The sequence below is a fragment of the Antedon mediterranea genome, chromosome 2 (assembly GCF_964355755.1).
Source record: "Antedon mediterranea chromosome 2, ecAntMedi1.1, whole genome shotgun sequence".
In the NCBI taxonomy this organism is placed as follows: Eukaryota; Metazoa; Echinodermata; class Crinoidea; order Comatulida; family Antedonidae; genus Antedon; species Antedon mediterranea.
Window position 1 is genome coordinate 33060743 of NC_092671.1, and position 20064 is coordinate 33080806.

Genomic DNA, 20064 nt, shown 5'->3' on the forward strand with positions numbered 1-20064 from the left:
GGGATCCTAAGAAAAAGACGAATATTGGCAAAAAATATATATGACGGTGAATACAGGTGACAAACTTATCAAAGTAAAAGAAGACTCCTATAGAGATTATTTGCCGGTGAAATGAGGTATTGCAGTTATTTTGCCAATTTGTTTCTGAACAAGGTTGTTGGGAACGCAGATCAGTCTGTGGAAGTTTGATGGATACAGTAGAGAACGAAGGAAGGTCAACTTACTGTATCGCATTCAAGATTAGAAATATTTCATTGAAGGACTTTGGCAGAGTTAGTTGTCATTTAACTGAAGAAGTTTATGAGATGGTTTAATATGAAGAAGTGTACAGTCAGTACTATAGACCTCCTGATGGTCAACATTTTGTGTTAATCACCATGTTGTTGTCATAAGCATATCATTTTATGTGATTTCAATCAATGTCATAACTTACACATGTTTTAATAAGAAATTTAATCCATTTTAAAAAAATGGCAGCCATTTTGAAATTCAAAATGTCAGAATACTAATAAATATAGGTTTATAATAATTCTTATATAGCAGAGAACCCATATGAACTTAAAATATTATTCATAATGGGTGTTACTTTGTCCAATATGGTAAATTTATTGGATATTTTACGTATTGGCGGCCATCTTGGATTTGACACCCTTAAGCTTTTTTTAAAAAATGGCAACATATTTTTTTCATTACTTTACATCCTAAAGACACTAAATCAGCTGGAATTTTGCTTTTAACAAAAAAATGACACGAAATTACATAGTGGCCTACACTATATTCTATTTGTTACAGTAGGAAAAAAAAGAATTGTATTTGGTTCATTTCAGTTATAATAAAAAACATATTACACAAAATAATGTGTAATATTAGTACATAATTTTGTTTATTTATTTAACGTTGCTATTCGACAAGATAAAATATGAATTAAATGTTTACTATAATATACATTTAAAATACCCTCCACTATAGTGAGCGAGTCCAAGCAACTTGGTTGTCGCGTATGCGCGCCTATCATATTTGGGCGATTTCACTTGATGTGTAGGGAATATTTAACTTGTTTCAATTACAATCTACGGAAGATATACTAAGGTTTTATAAATTTAATAATAATTAATAACTTTATTTAAATTGATAAAAACAATTACATATAATATAAACGCAAGGCTGTGGATAACAATTTATTATGAACGAAATCAAATCAAAACAACAAAGAACAATAGGTTCTCCTAATAGTAATAGGATAGTATGGGCAATGAACTCTGCTCCACATTGCGATAAGTTTATTTTTAGCTGGCTCGGCGACTCCGAAGCTGAAAGGGGTGACTGGTATTTCTACAGGTCTGTACGATAATTATTAAGGGTTTTCCGAAATATCACGTGCTTGGCTAATGAGCTCTCCTCCACATTGAGATCGCGTTTATTTTTTAGCTGACTCGGCGACTCCGGCGGTATTTCTACAGCGAGAGTGTATATACTCCATGTACGATGATTATTAATAGGGTTTTCCGAAACACCACGTGCTTGGCTAATAAAATTCTCCTCCAAATTGAGATCGCGTTTATTTTTAGCTGTTCAGTTTGATGGACCTTTATTTTTTAATTTTTATTGAAAACCAACGTGATTGCTGGCTCGGCGACTCCCGGTGCTCAAATTGGGTGACTGGTATTATTTCGGTCATGGTTCGGTGAACCTTTATTTTGTTGGCCAAAACCCACACGCTTGCTTCGTCGGCTCCCTACAAAGAGATCGCGCTTAGTTTAATGGGGAACCTTTATTTACTCTTTGTTTTAAATATATTCCATAGACTTCAACATTATAACTAGTCTACTGTTTTCCCGATGTGGTTTAAAAACAATTATAAAAGAATGAGAAATAAAGTCAACAGACATTTTACAACATTTAAAAATAATACGTAAAAAACATTTATACCCAGTATAACTAAGACAAAATTATCAGTAACATATTAATTTTATTTTAATAATAAAATGATAATAATAAATATTTGATGAATAAAATTAATATTTTAAACTAATAATCTGAAAAGAAAGCAATAGTTTTAGTCAAATCAATTTATGAGCATAACTCAAGAAAGACAAATATATACAGTGTTCATTTATTGTTTTATAATTAATAATAATAAATATTATAATCCATCAACATAAGATAAGAAAACACTTTCTTTAGTATAGTAGGCCTAACATATTTTATAATAATAATAGATATATTTATTTTTATTTAAATTGGTATAATTTATATTAAAAATACTTAATTATATACTTTATATTTCTATATGATGATGAATCAAATTTAACCCAGATGGGCAAATCTAATGTTTCATTGTCATTTTTTTCATCTATACAGATCAGCAGTTTATCAACAATGTTACCATTCCAATTGAGAACTGCATTTAACCCCAAAAATAGAGATGCCGCATCAACAAAAAGACCAACCAAAGAAACATCAGCCCACAGACGGTTCTCGAATATACAGTAATTTCAGCGTAAAAAAAAATTACATAACTGAAATTAAATTATTAAACAGGGTTACATCAGGTGGTTAAAATCAGCACTGAAAGTACGAACCAACTTTATATACCATTGAGTAAACATTTTAGAAGTAATGCGCGATTTACCAAATTTTTCCCTCACGTAAATTTATATAGATTATACGTTTTAATGATTGAACAAGAGTGTTAATGCGAAGTATATCCAAATGTATTCTCAATGATTTTACTGTAAATGACTATTAATAGTATATTTTAGCAGTTTGTTGTGTGCAGTAGTAATTACAGTTGTCACACTTTAAAAAGAATGTAGTAGTTCTTGTTGACTTATTTAAGTGAACTATTTGGTGTCTCTGTTACACGTGAAAACTTCAATTTTTTATTGCATGAATTATATTGTTTTATTGATTAAAAGATAGTATTTGATATACTATTTTTACCAGTTTATCAATTGTATGCAGTAGTAACCACATTTGTTACACTTTAAAAATGGCTGCATATCAAAACCATTTCATAAAACATTGTGACGAGTTAAAGTGAACATTTGGTGTCTCCGTTACACGTGAAATCTTCCATTTATATTTCATGAACCATATTGTTTTATTTCCACATGGAGGTATGATCCTGATTTGACTTGTTGCTAGTAAATGTATATACTTGAGGTATATTCTGTTCATTTCTGTATTGTTTACATGTAATTTTTAAACAGCAGTGACTTTACAAATCTTTTATATAGAAATTAAGTCAACTTTAACGGCTTTGCATAATTATTTCATAAGCTATTTTTTAAATTTGAAAAGGTGTGATTTAAATAATATTTTTCTGCATTGAAGATGTTCCCAAAAGCTATTTAAAAATCCAATTTAAACAGTTTTAGGTTATTAATAATAACTTATAAGAGGGGTAGATAATGTGATTTTGGTGTCTCCGTTACACGTGAAATTTGCTATGCATGTTGATGCTATATAAATGCTGTTACATAGAGACAACAGATTTAATGTGTATTTTGCTTCTTTTTTTTAGTTCAAGTACATGATATACTATTTAGAATTGATTATTAGACTTAGAATGTCACTTTGAAATTCTGACCCTAATGTCACACCTTGGCCCCTTTATTTATGGAAACACCCATATAAGTACCTCTATTATAATTTTGTAATTTATGGGCAGGCCAAAACATATTGCGAATAAAGTTTTCTATCATTAATTTATTGTTTTAAAATTAATGAATCTGGGAGACTCATATTTATTAATTAGACAAAACAGTTTCTTAAAAGTAGAGCCACCAATAGTGGGACTGTGGTTTGGTGTTTGATTACCAATCCCAGAGTAGTTGGTTCAAATCCTGTCATAACTTTAATTTTTTTTTCTGACGCCAAATACAGTACACGATTGGTTTAAAAAGCTTGGGATTCACATTCCTAATAAGATATACTGTAGCAATTTAAGACATAAAAAAACTTGGATCGAAAAAAAATAAGATTTTAATTTAACTTGATTAAAACTACTGTACAACATGGCCTATTCAAAATGTTATTTTATTCATCTTAATGTTTGTGTTTAGAGGACAGTACATCTTAGCCTTACACTGTATTTTATGCCATTATTAGGTTTTACAAAACTAAACATCCAAGATGGATACTATTTTCAAATTACCTAAAAATCGTTCTACATTTCCAAGATCAACAGATCAATGACATCTACCTGTCAATCACATACTTGTCAATCGACATGCCAATCAATAGCATCATCTTTAAATTACTCTTTATGCTAATCTATCAAGTGTCAATGATTTCAAATTTGAGAGCCAAAAGATGTCATGTTTGAAAAATCAATCAAAAGCTTTAACAGAATAATCGGTTGGTTTTTTAGATCAGTCAGCGTAAGTCGTTAATCTCTTTCAAAGTGATAGGATTTTGAATTCTTAATTAAATATTTTATTTAATATCAAGGATTTAAAGAACTAGAAATGCACCCATCTGTGACATGTACACTTGGTTTCATGTGTGTTGAAGCGCTCAATGCGCCACACTGGTGGATCCAGTGGCTGTATTCACTAATCACACTTAAGTGAGATATTTTCCTTAAATATTAAGTATTTCACTTAACTCAATGAATATTTAAGTATTCCCTAAAATTGTATTCACTCAGATAGGAGAATTAATTTTAAGGTTAAGTGTTTCCCTTAGCCTTAGCCTGTAAATGTGAATACGGCCACAAGATTTTAAAATAGGAAATGAATAAAATTGTTAATGTTTTGCATTTGATTTTTCAAAATTCAGGAAGGCCACACCAAATTAATTCACCTATTCAGCATTTTTAAAGGCATCTCAACGGTGTGCTCATTGAATAAAAAAGACAATACTTTAACCAATCCTAGCACACACATCGATTCCAAATAAAATACATTTATAGAATAGAAAATAAAGCTTATATCTTGCTCTTTGAAGAAAATGGACTAGAATGGGTTTATCCAGGAAAGCTAGGCAAGAAATAGATTTAAATCAAATCTTAATCAATAAAGTATCTTTAAAGTTTAGTACGTAAAGTTAGTATTAGGTAAAATATGAACATTGTCCAATCAAGCTGTATGGCAAAGAATGTATTTTACTCTTTTAAACAGAAAATAAGCCAAACTACAGACAGCACTATTATGTCTATATTTCAATATTAGTTTTTTTTATTTCCAGAAAATGAGATGCTTTAGTCGTAAACAAATTGAATTAAATGTTACCTTGTTATGGTATTAAATTAGAATTTCAAATTTATCTAAAGCACTCAACTACTAACTAAATATCAAAATAGGGTAATGATGGCCGTGATAAAATCAAAACTCAGTTATTGCAAATGCAAAATTAATATTATACATATCACAATCTGTAATTGATACTTATGAACTAAGCTAGGTAGGATATTTTAATATAATTAATACATAGTCTCAATGATTTAAAATTATTAAGATAATATATTTGAGTTATTACAAATGAGACATAATATTCCACATCCATGTGAAGTGAAATATTCTTGCTTCTTGCTTCCGACAATAAATTTAAATCGTTTCAGAATTTTAAGAGAGTATGATAATTTGAAGAAGAAACTAAGTACAACAATTGATAGGTATACATAATGTATTGTGTAGATGAGGCTACAGAGAAGTATAGATTACCAACGTTTAGTACAGTGAGCCTAGGATCATTTGGATAGCTTACTGGATATTATCAGCCTAGCAGTACAATAAATCTGAAGATGCTTATGCTGAATACAATCTTTTGCTTAAGTGAAAATAGTTAAGAAGTGCTTAAGTAAGAAACTGAGAATTTATTTCATTTATGGTTCTTTTTATCCTATGGAAAGGATTTTGTTATCTAAGATAAAAAAGAGTTATTTTCTTTAGTTACTGACTTAAGCAACATTTTTGACTTAAACAACAATAAGGATTGATTTTTTTAATAAGCAAGCTTGACAATCCTGACCCCTGTGTGTTAAAAGAATCTACTGAACAGAATCATCTACAGTGTAAAAAAATATGAATAGTATTGTACAACTTACCTTTTGTGAGTTACTGTCCGGTTGTGTGTCTTTCTCGTTACTGGTTCCGTTCTCCGGGTGCTTTTCATTGTTGTGAACATCATCTTCCATTTTAAACATCTTTATAGCATCTGTTTGGGGAGAGAAAACACGTTTCATTTGATGTGATTTTGCGTGTGTGCCCGCTGCAGACATACATTCAGGTCAGGCGAACAAAACTGTATGCAGTGTACAATATATCTCACATCCTAAACTACAGTCAGGATATTATTTTATCTGCGCCGAAAATGAATTTAGGTCGTAGCGAAATTTAGAAAATACTGGAAGTGTTTAATCAAAATTGTTAGCAGGCTAGACATGGGCGCTAACATAACGACAGTCACACTGGCCAACCTGTTACCTCAAATTATTAACAACAATTTTTGTTTTTATGAATTGTTAATAAGTTAAGTTCATAATTTATAATTATTGCCATGTTTTCAGTTATAATCATAATTAGATCTAAATTTCAACTTTTAATTTACTACAAAATTGCTTAATTAATTTACGGATCGATAATTGTTATTGACATAGTCACGGGACAAACAGACGTAGTTTTGAAAGTTCTTGGCTAATCTGTCTACTAGACAGCAACCAACTGCGTTGTGTGCATACGCGTACAACCTCAATAAAGCTTTAACCTATGACCTTAAATAATCATTTAAAAGCACTTATCAAATATAAAAAATATAATTTCATTAAGAATTTCAAACAGACTTGTGTTTTAATTAAATTTATAAAAGTGAGGAATGTAGATAAGGGTCAATTAGATAAATGTCATTTACGATTTGTAACGATGATGTCAACAAATTTAAAATAAATTTTTAATATGGATTAAGATGAATTAATATTAAATGTATAATAAATGATTCAGTATTAAATAGATTACCAAATTTATCTAATCACCACAAAAAATGTCACTATATTTAAGGTTGCTATACTTACGCAAACAAATACGTATATGTCTAGTTTAATTGCTTAAGCTATACTTGCTGGAATTTTAACCTAATCATATTGGTGACTGTGGGCTTAGTTTAAACAGTAAATAGGTATACAAATCTTATTTCTTTTGCATACTAACCTGGATTACGAACGGGGGTGGAGCTTTTTCGTTTCGAGTGTTCACGGTCCGAGTTTGTCAGGTGGTCATCATTCATTACATGATGGTCAGCTATCCGATATCCAATATGGATGTTATTTCGATCCAGCTGCGTTTCGTCATAAAATATTGGCGCCATTGTCGGCTCTGTTTGTAAGGCAAGGGGAGAGGCCATCTGGTCTCTGGAAGGGCATTTCTTCATGTGATCACGCAACGAGGCCTTTTGCTTGTAGGCCAATCCACACCAGATGCAAATGTGTGTTTTATCACTCGAGTGAGTCTGTACATGGGCCATTAACGCATCACGCCGACGTGCTCCGTAGGGGCATAGATGGCATTTATATGGTTTCTCTTCTGAGTGTGTTTTTATATGTCTAGTCAGGTTGCCCTTTTGTGAAAAAGCAAATCCACAAATGTGACATTTGTGGGGTCTGTCCCCTGAAACATACAAAACAAAAATAAATTAAAAACAATACAAATTAAAGTCTGATTGTAAACTTTAGTGAATACTTCTAAATAATGTTGGGTATATAAGCCCATGTATAAACTCAGTCTGACGTATAAGCCCATCCTATAAATTTGCTTGCAAAATGATATATGCCATACCAATTTTGATTTTAGATGCCAAACTTGATCCAATGTCATGTTGGTATGTATGGCCTACACAAGCAATAGAAAATTCAATTACGAAATAAAAAATAGAAGTGTTGAACAAAATTAGACATAAGAGAATGGTGGTGAAGATGCTTGCCTTTGAATTGCAAAATAATTATTTCTTCAATAATAATAAGAGTACTACTTAAAGCTATCTGAATTCTGTAGATATTCTATTTTACTTGTATAGGGGAAAACAATAAAAGCTACATGGTTTTAGGTTATGACAGATTAAATACAGTAATAGAAGTGCGTGTCTGTATCATTCTTCACCATCCGTATGTTTACATAATGATTTACCGGCTGACAAATTCAATTCATTACCTAATTAATGAATAATGGATAGATAGTAATTGAGTCATCAGCAAAATAATTGTGTTTTACTTTGTTTATCCAGTCACAACAATTGATATGATATAGGAATAGACAATGGTGTATAAAGTAATACAATAAAATTAACAAACTGAAGTAGAATGGTTGTAAGCCCACCGATAGTGTATAGGCCCACCATGTATATTAGGTCTATCCTGGGTATTAAGTCCACCCTGGGTATTAAGTCCACCCTGGGTATTAAGTCCACCCTGGGTATATTAAGTGTACCATGGGTATTAAGTCCACACGAAGTATATTAAGTCCACCCTGGGTATTAAGTCCACACCAAGTATATTAAGTCTATCCTGGGTATTAAGTCCACACCAAGTATATTAAGTGTACCATGGGTATTAAGTCCACACCAAGTATATTAAGTCCACCCTGGGTATTAAGTCCACACCAAGTATATTAAGTCTATCCTGGGTATTAAGTCCACACCAAGTAATATTAAGTCTTTAAGTTCACCCTGGGTATTAAGTCTACACGAAAGTCTACAATTCCAACCTAGACATTTAATAATAATATAAAGTTTTTATATAGCGCTTAAGTAACTTATATAAGAAAAGTTAGATTATAATATTATATTAATATGAAATTACATAAATGAAAGTTAAAAAATGATGACAAAAATGAAAAGACCTGTATACTTCACTAAAAAATCTGATTCCTTATTTTAACATTTTTTTTTATTTATCTACAGTACCACCAGCCACAATCAAATTGAAATAAGCCACATACTAATTATAATACACATCTGTTTGCACTAGTCTACTCCTAGTTATTATTCATTGATGACCATATAAGTATGATAATATCATTATCATTATTATCACACATGTATATTAGTATAGTAGGTAGATCATTTTATTTTGTTAATGATTATTTTACTTGATATCGATGTTGATAACTTCAGGAAAGAATGGTTTTTATATCTGTAGAGACAAGCACCCTCATTTCCACTTGTGGACGAATAAAGTTATCTTCTAAAAAAGTGCTACAACTGTATGTACTTTATTGCATGCTGTAATCTTAATGTTAAAAACATTTTAGGTTGGTCACTTTAAGGCCGGGGACACAAAGACAACAAAGTGTCCCCTTGATAGAGATCTCCTCTGAGTAAAGGCTTAACATAGTGTTAAAACATATGTTTCCATTGTTCTTTTTATGGAAAAGTGTTCTCTAAATATTAAAGCCTGTCCTCCTAATAAGGCTGTTCGCTTAATAAGGCTGTCCTCTTAATAAGACTGTCCTCCTACTAAAGGCTCTTCTCTTAATAAGGCTGTCCTCTTAATAAGACTTTCCTCTTAATAAAACTCTTTTCTTAATAAGGCTGTCCTCTTAATAAGGCTTTCCTTGAATAGAGAAGTCCCCCCAATAAGGGTGTCCCCTGTATAGGGGGTGTCTCCTTAATAAGGGTGCCCCCTTTATAGGGGTGTCCCAAAGGAGGGATTCTGCTGTATCTCATATGCTACTGGTTTGTTTTAGTCGTACCTATTAGAGTTGATCAAACTGCAAATTGTTTATTCCAGATCCAGTTAAGAAAGTAACTCTTGGTGCTACGAACCTGAAGAAGTCTGTTGGTAAGTTTTACGTTTTAAGTTTTTTCTCTCTGTGTATCATAGTTGGATAAAGTTAGATCTTTACACTAGATACAATGATCTATCTTAAATGAGTTCTAATCTAGCTGTTATGTATACAAAAATGTTAAATTGGTCACATGACAAGTGAAAAGTAGGTGCCTGGGCCACCCTTAGTAATTACCAGTTAATCAGGCATATGTGATATTTAGCCCCAGCTCAACAATGCATCAAAAGGTAACTAATGCTTCATAGAGTTTTCTACTTAATCATTACATGATATGTTGTCACAGGGCTCACTAAGGCACGCCAAAGTATCAGCCAACTAGTATGCATATGGAGCTTAACGTATCAATTCTTACAATGTGATTGATCATGTTTCAGGTATCCATTTTCAGGCTGGACAGGTTCGATTAATTACAGATTCGAGTGGTTCCTAAAAGAACAGGTGAGCTTGAGCCAGTGGGTGCTCGATCATCAATCGTCGAGACGACGTTTATCAAACATGCATCGTTTACAAGTGTGAATTTTAATCAATTGTCAAGTGGAGTTTAAATGCTTGAAAAAAAGATAATAATTGCGAAGGAGGTTTTAACAGAGATCAATCAATCCCCAGTGGGATTGTTCGATCATTTGTCAAAGCCTAGCAAAGCTATTTGTCAAGTAAAAGGGTTTGTTTTATTAACCGCTAGATACAAGAATTAATTATCAACCAAGCACTAGGATTTGCTATCTAAGCTCTAAGATAAATAGCAACTTAAAAAGCTGAACAAATATATCATCTTTTATTACAGGTAAATTTTTCCCCCCAAGTAGAAGAATTAATGATTTAGTTTTAATCCTTTTATTGATATAAAGAGATATTCACTTTTACATGTCTAATACAATGCACCTGTTGATTATTTTATGGACATTTCTTGTCATTATTGGTAACCCATTCATTTCAAGAATGAGCCTTTAATTTAGTATTTAACCTTTGATATCGCCTAGTAAAACTAAACAAAGTTTTCAGACATCAGGGTGTCAACACTGGCAACTGTTTACAATTACAATACCACATCCTGGATAGGGGATTTTTTCTAGTAGGTGAATTTTCATTTCAATGCATGTTTAAGCAACTCAGAGGGACTGAGCTTATTTTGCCTTTTATTCCCAAATACCGAAGTCCTTAATGAGTTCTTCATTCAAGAATATATTACAAATGTATATGTATATTTGTTTCTTTTTTATCGTTTAAGATTAAAAGAAAGTCCACTATGTTTGTACTGTAAAATATGTGTGGATCTATGGGCCAACTGTCTAAAAATTAATATAAGGCAGGGAGCATTTCCTGGAATGAATGCTTTACTGATAAATTTAAAAGTAATTATTATTATTATTAATATACATCAAAGATGCATTGTCTCCTAAAATAAAAATTAATTACTGATAGGATACTGTAGGTTATTTTGTAGTTTTGATAAAGTTAATCACTTCTATAGAAAAAAGAATGAAACAAAAAATGTTTTCAAGTGCTTACAATATGACAAAATAAATGGTTAAATCCAACCAAAAACCCACTGGCTAGCAGCAGCCAATTTGACTAGCTTTTGTTTAAATTACTATTTTTTCAGGTAAATACATTTTGTTTCGGTCAAATTTTTGGTCAAAGAGGATAACTATTATGTGACATGAAAATGGCATATTCAACAACATAAATTTTAACAATTATTTTTTCAGAGGAACAATACATTTTAAAATAAATATTCAACAATTATAAATAAGGAAACACAACAGAACATAAAAGACACACATAAACCAAAAGTAAAAACCATAAAAATGATTGGCAAAAAAGAAACCAATATGCTTACTGCTTGGCCAATAAAAAAGGTTAATGACCACATGTACTGTATCAGTTAGTATCACACTATCACAGAAAATTTTTTTTTTATCTTTGAATGAAAAATAAACACCTGGATTCACAAACTCTATGGAGAAAAAAATCCAAATATTATCAGTAAATAAAAAAAAAATTAATATAAATAATCTAGGAATTAACTAAAAGTCGACTACTAGTTTAATTAAATTAAATTTTATTAAATTTCCTGTAAAAATTGAGTTGAATTTACATATTTGGGATGGATTTACATAGCCTGGTACTGTGTCGGTAAACACCACAATGCGTAAGCAAGGAAAACCGTGATTTTAATAATGGATAAGATTAAGAGTTGGTGTTACTCATCTAAAAACATGGTACGTGTTGATAATTAGAAATATCGCAAGATCTAAGACACGTCAAAAAGTTGGATAAGACTTTCAGGTGAGAAGGTGTAATTAAAGATAGCTTAGCAAGATGAGGGTACGATGGAATGACATAAGAAATGCCTCGTAGCACGCTACGGGGTCACCATAATTCAAAGCGTTACTTTCTTTATCATCAACTCGCAATCATTTCTGTAGGTGTTTCAACACTTCCTATTTTTCTCTGATTCAAATTCAGTTGTTGATATTACTAATTCCTTGTTATTTTTTAATATTGATTTAAACTTTGATAGCATTTGGCCTGTTACTTTTGATAAATTATCAGTTGAGTTATTTTAGGCTTGTTTAATCAAGAATATTATTATTGTAATTACTTTACCTAATGATTTAGTTTGAAAAATTCCTCTTCAATTTCAAACTTCCACAATTAGAAATCACTTTCTGTGGCCTAAATTATGGTACATATTTGGAAATTTTTTTTTTTTTAATATCAAACTTGCTCAACAAAAAAAAACGTTCTACTGTAAAGTAAATGTGCCTTGAAAAACTGTTTTTTCGATGCATTACAATTTTTCTATCAAATCGACCCTTTGGTAATTATCAAAAGTGTAGTGCAATGTTTACCAAATAATTGTTCTTTACTTCTAATTTTGTATCCTCTAAACATAATGACAAATATAAAGATTGGCCTTTGAACAAAATTGGTCATCGGTCAAACTTCTTCCGATACACTTATAAAGAGTTCTCATTTCTCAGACATCATCTTTATCTGACTTGATATTACTACACTACCTAGTTTGTCATTTTAATAAGTCTAGACTGAAAAATGCTACAAACAAGTTGTGCAGTATTACCTACAATTCATCTTTGAAATAACCAAACTATTATTCCTAGCACTTGCTGCTCTGCACTGTACTGTACTGTACATCCACCTACAATACAGTGTCATATATTGTTATATGTTATGTCTGTATTATGGTTTGGTTTACTGTATAACCCTTGGCCAGGTACCGCATGTGATCCGTTAGATGACTGCATATAGAACTTTGCTTCTTTGGTTTTTTTTTATGAACTTATTAATTACATACTAATCTAGTACCCTACAGTAGTTGGGACAAGCTCTTTTTCTGTATCTCACTTAAATGTACAGTACCTCAATGGAAGGTAACTCTTACCCCCTCTACACACATTAGCCCTTTGATCCGTATACAATTCCTAGATCTATTTCTGAAATAAACTGCTCTGTATCTAAGTACAATGAACTGATAATCTATAGAATGAGTGTTCAAACTGTTGTTATATTTTAAGTACAAATTTCCTATGTCTAGAATAACTTTAAATGTAATACCCATCATCAAAATAACATCAAAACAATTTATAAAAAATGAAAATATACTATTTTAGGAAAATAGACTAATTATCACTTATAATAATCATCTAATTCCTTCCTAGTCAGACAAACAAAAATAGAAAACAATTTGTAATTAGAACAATTCAAATATAAATTTTGTTAGCAAATTTATTGCTATTTTTGTATAGTAGATAAAAGCTGCTTACTTACACATCTAAAAATAAATAAGTATTTTTCTGCACGTCTTATTTATTATCGGCAGTAAATTTTTAAAGTATAAAGAAGCAATGAAATATAATTCAACAAGCACACAATTTAATATTAAAATATGAAAATAACTAAACTTTTTTGACTTAACACTAGTATAGTAAATTTCAAACTTATTCTATATTTATTATTTGTCAAATTTAGGGCCAATACTTTAAAAATTAAATTTACATACCATACCATTTTTTTTTTTTTTTTAGTAATTTTCTTGTATGAAAGTTAGTATAATTATATTAATAACTTATTAAAGCTGCAAAATGGCCTATTCAAACTGTGATTTTATATTAAGGGACAATACATCTTTAATAATGTTGGTGCTTCATTTTGCATTGTTCCCCATGATCTATTGACTTGACACCACTAGAACCAACCATGACCTAGGCTCACCATATGTTTTACTTTCAACCACATATTTTTTTCCATGTTTTTTTTTTCCACAAAAACTTAAATCAAAAAGACAAGTTTCAGGAAAAAAAATGTTTATGAAATAAACATCATGTAGGATATTGAAATAAAACATCTGTAAATTTGTAAAAAAAACTGCAAAATTAATAAATAAATTATCATAATACCACCCAAGATATATATAATGATATTTTTTCTTATTTACATTTTGTTTAAACGTAAAACTTGTGAAGTTTACTGCAGTAAATTTGAAATTAGTTTAAATGTATTTTTTAAAGTTCAGATGTAAACAGTTTAAACATAAAACTTGACTTCCAAAGTCTACTAGGGTAGTTTAAAGCTCTGTCTACACTATCAATCTTTATGTGAAAAACAATTGTGATGTGCCCATATGGACATGATAATGTCATATCACTACCATATTTAGGCACAGTACACTAGTTACTAGTGTAGACAGAGGTTTTGAATGCATTCTATAACTGTACAGTATGTTCAAATCACATTTATTTTACTACATTCAAATATTGGATTGATTGAAAGGTTTTTTGTTTGTTTACCAATACTTATTTGTATCGTTAGGTAAATAAATATTGATTTTATAATTGTATAGTTATTGTATTTCCTGGGTTGATATAGGTACAAACACTAATTTCAACATAATCATAGTTATCTGCAGCTTCTACGCACGTATACAGTTGACGCGGGCGTATTAAAATGCAGGCCTTGTCTTTTCAAAATTGTAGGTGTGCTACAAATTGCACTCCTCAATACATTCAGGGGTGCTGTAGGTGCGCTGTTTGTATTTTAGTGTGTAGAAGTTTACCAAATTTAAGCGTGTTGTAAATCGCACTCCTCAAGGGCAGTTTAGGAGTGGGTTAGGTGAGTGATCACTCTCGCTCGCCTTAAAAGACAAGGCCTGAAAATGGCTAGCATGATTGTCAACCTCTTGGCTGTTTTTTCTAATTTTATAATATAGATACTGCTACATTGTTTTAAAATCTGCTCTATCGACGTGTTCACATTGTTCATGCGAAATAAATGATAACAATAAAAGAACAAACTTACTATTTGTCAATCTGTAGCGTGTACCATGCTTACTAGGGTCAAGCATCTGAAGATGAACCATACTAAGGAACCAACGGCGGAGGCCTAACCTAAAATTCTGAACTACAAAAAATTCTATTCATTGTTTTCCTGTTCCTTGTTCGTATATTCCTAACCTCCAACTTTACTGCGAAAATTGACTCACACAGGATATTAATATCTGTGTCTTTAGAGTCTTGATTTTCCGGTTACGTTGTAAAAGTGGGAGAATATGCCCGTGAATCATTGGTGTTGTCAGTATGCCATGAACTAGGCCCCTCTTTCCCCAGTTGGCTGTGGTTCAATGTCCACAGGTGTTCGGTGGCATTTCTCCAACCTACATCATCACATTCTATCACGTTTGATTGGGCTTAGCATGGAAGCATTCTTTAATCAAATTGTTTGTTCATCAGGGAATTCCATTCCACAATTCCCTTTCCTTAAACACAGATACCACATTGTTATAAAATGTAGACAAAAACTATATTTCACATTTATAAAATAAAATTAGAATAATGTCTCATATCAAAAGGGAATAATTTTATTTATGATTAAAACTGTAACTCCTATTAAACAAACACCTATTTTAAGGGGACACATCATTTCATTATTAATAGTCTAATGGAATGCTATTGTTAGTGTTCAATTGAGGTTGTAATTTATTAACATTACACACAAGACATGTAAACATAATATTTTTTTGTAGACTGTCATTAGAGACCAGAGGCAGAGAATTTGAACACAGGACCTTTGATTACGTAGGCAAGCAACTTCACATAAAAATATAAAAAAACCTTATACTAAGGAATACAAAATAAATACAATTTACAAAATTAATCTACAAATATTAGGGGAAAAAATATAATTTTAAGAGTAAAAATTTAACAAACTGACATTGACAGATTTACACACAAAACGCATAACATAACATTTTTTTTGGCATGTACAGTAGACTGTCATTAGAAAAGAGGGGCACACAAGATTTAAACACAGGACCTTCACATAAAAATATAAAAAAAGAGAACTTTATTTATACCAAGCAATAACAAATTAACTAAAATCTACATGAATTATCTACAAACTTTAGGGAAAAAAGTCACCCAAACAGACTTGAACCCAGGATTTTAAGAGTAAGTCTTAAAACTGACAGAATCACCACTGTTTATATCCTCCTTAAGAATTTAAATCAAAGTTAAAATCAAAACAGTCATGGAAGAAATATGATATGACCAATAACTTGTTCCGTTAAAATTATAATTTATTTAAAAGGATCTTGAATATTAGGGAAATGAATCAATTTTTGAAGATTATAATTTTAAGTTAGTTATAATAAATCATTTCCTTCATTATTATTTAAAAATAAGTTCCCTTTATTATTATTATTAAATCAAAGGAATATTGGTTTATGGATGTCATGATGTAATACAAATGTCACTATACACTTTATAGTACCTTTGTGTATTTTCTAATATCTGTTATGTTACAGTAACTGTAGTTATATATAAACAAATGGTTGAAACTTATTTAATTATACTTTTATAGCTATATTTAAAATTTCTAAAAATATGTAACGATACTAATGGAACAAATTACAGAAATATTGTTCAGAATCCTTAATATAGCGTACTGTATACTGTACAGCTACAGTATGTACAGACAACAGCCAAAAATATAATTTTACAAAAAGGTGATCTATTAACTACAAGTACAGTATAGTATTAAGAGGAATGAATTTAGGGGAAATGAGCTGTTAGGAGCACGTTTTACTAATTATATGGTAGGGTGGCCAGTTCCTTTCGACATCGCCTTATCCTCACTAGTATTTTCAACCGGGTATTTATTTACAGATGGGAATTGAATCTTGTATGACTACCCAACTCCTATAAAATACAGTATGTATGGAACGAAGTTAACTAAAGAATTAGAAGATTTTAAAATTACTTAACACTAATGCAATATTTAAAAAAATTATGACCACATATAGTAAACTTTGAATGACCTTAAACAGAGCCTACACTTCAAAGGACCCCACCTGATTATTATAGACTCATTATTCCAACATTACGTTCAGGACCCCTCATCTGATTCTAGCATTGTTGTACAGTACAATGTTGTCTTAACCACAGGTGCCTCAACAAATTCTAGCATATAGTATCCCATGTTACACTACTGTACCATCAGGAACCCCACCCGATTCTGGAATATGGTGGTGGTATCACAACATATTATAATACCTTGACACAGGACCCCTCACTGAATCTAGCATTGTAATAACTTCTACCGTTAATACCCAAGCATACATTTAGAGTAACCCAACCTTACATCATGAGCCACAAATGATTACAGCACACTGTATTATCCCTAGCAAATGACACTCATTGTCAACGAAATCCTCAGGTAAAAACCAGACTTACCTTCATATTATAGATATGATATAGATATTATCAAATACCTCCTTTTTATACCTCAGACGGTAGTACCCATCTTTGAAATAAACATATTACCACTACCTTACCCAAAACATAACACCAATAAACAATCAGTGTTACTAACTAGCACAGGAAATCAACAGTCAGTTATACCGTTCTAGTAATCTTTACATCTTAAATATAAACCGTATTTTCACTGGGCTACACAAGCATACAGTAACCCCTAAATTCTACTAACAAGAAACTAAATATAACTTTAAAAAGGTACTGATTTTAAACCCTACTTACCTTTGAAATAGTACCAGCTGCCGATTAGCCCTAACATAGTGTCTTGGCTTCCTGTAGCATAGAATATATCTTGGTCTTTACAGTAGTACCATAACTGTACCTCTATTTCACCTAGACATACCCCTGCATTATCTTTAAGTATTGTGGGCTTACCCAAGCATAGAAGTATACCTTACCTGCATGCATTCTTAAGTGTTGATTCAACATATGGGCGTTGTTGCAAGAGAACTCGCACTGTGTGCAATGAAAAAGTGCCTGGCTACCGTTTCCCGCGACTGCGTTATCCTGCAAAGTTGCGTCGTCTGCTTGGCTGGACCGTGGCGATGATGCACTGCTCAGAGATGTTTTCTTGGTTTCTTCATCCTCTTCCTCAACGTTTACTACAACTACATCGGACGCATCCATCTCCATCACTTCAGCTCTGTTGGGACTGTAATTGAAAAATGAAAAAAGAGCAAGAAAATGAGTCAGTTTTTTCCCCTCAATAAACAAGTGTTAATAAATCAACAGGACGAAAACAAATGGAGATATCAAGAGAAGATTATATAAGTGACATTAATAGATGACAAAATATGTTAAATTTGCTATAATGACAGAAGAAGTATACGATGATAATGAATGAGTTAAAAGTATCACAGATGAAAAAAATAGCTAAACAACGCACAAGCCCAGATAGATTACACTTTCCTTGGACAAACTAAAATGAAGATAATTTAAATTAAAGTAGAAGTAGTACTACAGTAGTAGTAGTAGATTGAAATAAACGGTAGTGGGTAAAGAAAGGAGGCCAAATGATTGGTAGTAAGTAATACTAGTTTAGGCTTATATAATTTATGTAAAAAACAATGTTGATGTATAAATGTGGGTGTGTTAAAAAAAAAGTCTTTCTGAGAATACACTATAGTTATAGTATAGTCTTAGTATAAACATTTTATTCCAAGAAATATTCAGAAGCTAACGGATAATAAATGAAATTAAAATATACATCTTTTTTTTTACCAGGTAATATAACATTAATATACATATTGCATAACATATTAAAATTTTGGTCCAAGTACCATTGCAGGTCGATTAATAGTTAATTTCTTTACGTTAAAATATATAATAATAAATATACGTTAAAGTAGTATTGTACATTAAACTATGTTCTCGTACTTACAAACGTCTACAGAAGCAAAGGGGGGTAAGAAGGGAAGGTGAGGGCATGTGCTTCATACAATGGGTTGAAAAAGAAAAACATTTAAATTATATTATGTTTAAAGTGATGGCTTAATTAATCGGTATTCAAGAAAAGTGTGTAGGGACTTAATTTAATGACTACTTATCCAAAGAAGGGTACTTAAAACCGGGGCGCAAAATCAATCGCTTATTCACGCCTAGTAATGGTACTTACTGTGAGACGTTAAGTCCTGGCATGTTGACTAGGCGACGACTGCTCAAATAAACATGAAAAAGGGAATGACTTAAGGAATTGGGCATGATGAGTAATTTAATAATCAGAGTGGTGATTTCACGACACTTCCTGCGTTTATAACTCAAGCCTCGAGTGCTACTCAATGGGTACGAGGGGGATGTGCGTTAATTAACTGCTTACATATTTAATTTCGGAAAATCAAACTAAAAATCCTGATGATTAGAAATCATAGGAAACTTTGGACAATTCCCAGATCATTATTATCGATATGGAATGACTAATTCACTATGACACGGTGCAAGTTCTAAACCTAATCATCATCTCAGATCGTCTTGTCAAAAATTATAAAAAGCATGTTTTGAATTATATTTATTATGTTTATAAAGTATTTAAATATTAGAGGTCACAATATTTTTTATTAACAACATAAATTGTTTATATTATTTAAATTGTACATATTATTATTTGAAATTCTATCCACGAGTATAGTCTGAATGTTAATTGTTGTATAATTACATTTTTAATGAGGAAAAGGAAACAGAATATAGAATAATAAAATAGACATGATAAATCAGTTTACTATTATAAAGACATCACAACAGAAAATACCATAAAGAATTCATTTTGGTCCATTACTTCTTAGGGGCAGCAGATCCAGTAAGGAAAATCCTTTGATAGTTAAAAAATGTAATTTTATGGATTCCAACATTTAAACAATCTGGATCCTTCTCCTGCCTTTGATGGATTCCTTTTGGACTGTAGAAATAAGGGGAGTTTTAATAATAGCTAAAAAAACAACTGATAAAAATATAGC

The 20064-nt window shown here is 31.1% G+C and overlaps 1 protein-coding gene across 3 annotated transcripts in view; it reads right to left on the minus strand.

The window, feature by feature from the left end:
• Positions 1–20064, minus strand: part of LOC140040838 (uncharacterized) — a 62878-nt gene that overhangs the window by 19212 nt on the left and 23602 nt on the right. For all 3 annotated transcript variants that reach the window (XM_072087078.1, XM_072087079.1, XM_072087077.1), the window contains 3 exons: positions 18013–18266; positions 7152–7607; positions 6053–6162 (listed from right to left, as the gene is read on the minus strand). In XM_072087078.1, coding sequence (XP_071943179.1) covers positions 6053–6162; positions 7152–7607; positions 18013–18266 — 820 coding nt within the window. The remainder of the gene's footprint in view (positions 1–6052; positions 6163–7151; positions 7608–18012; positions 18267–20064) is intronic.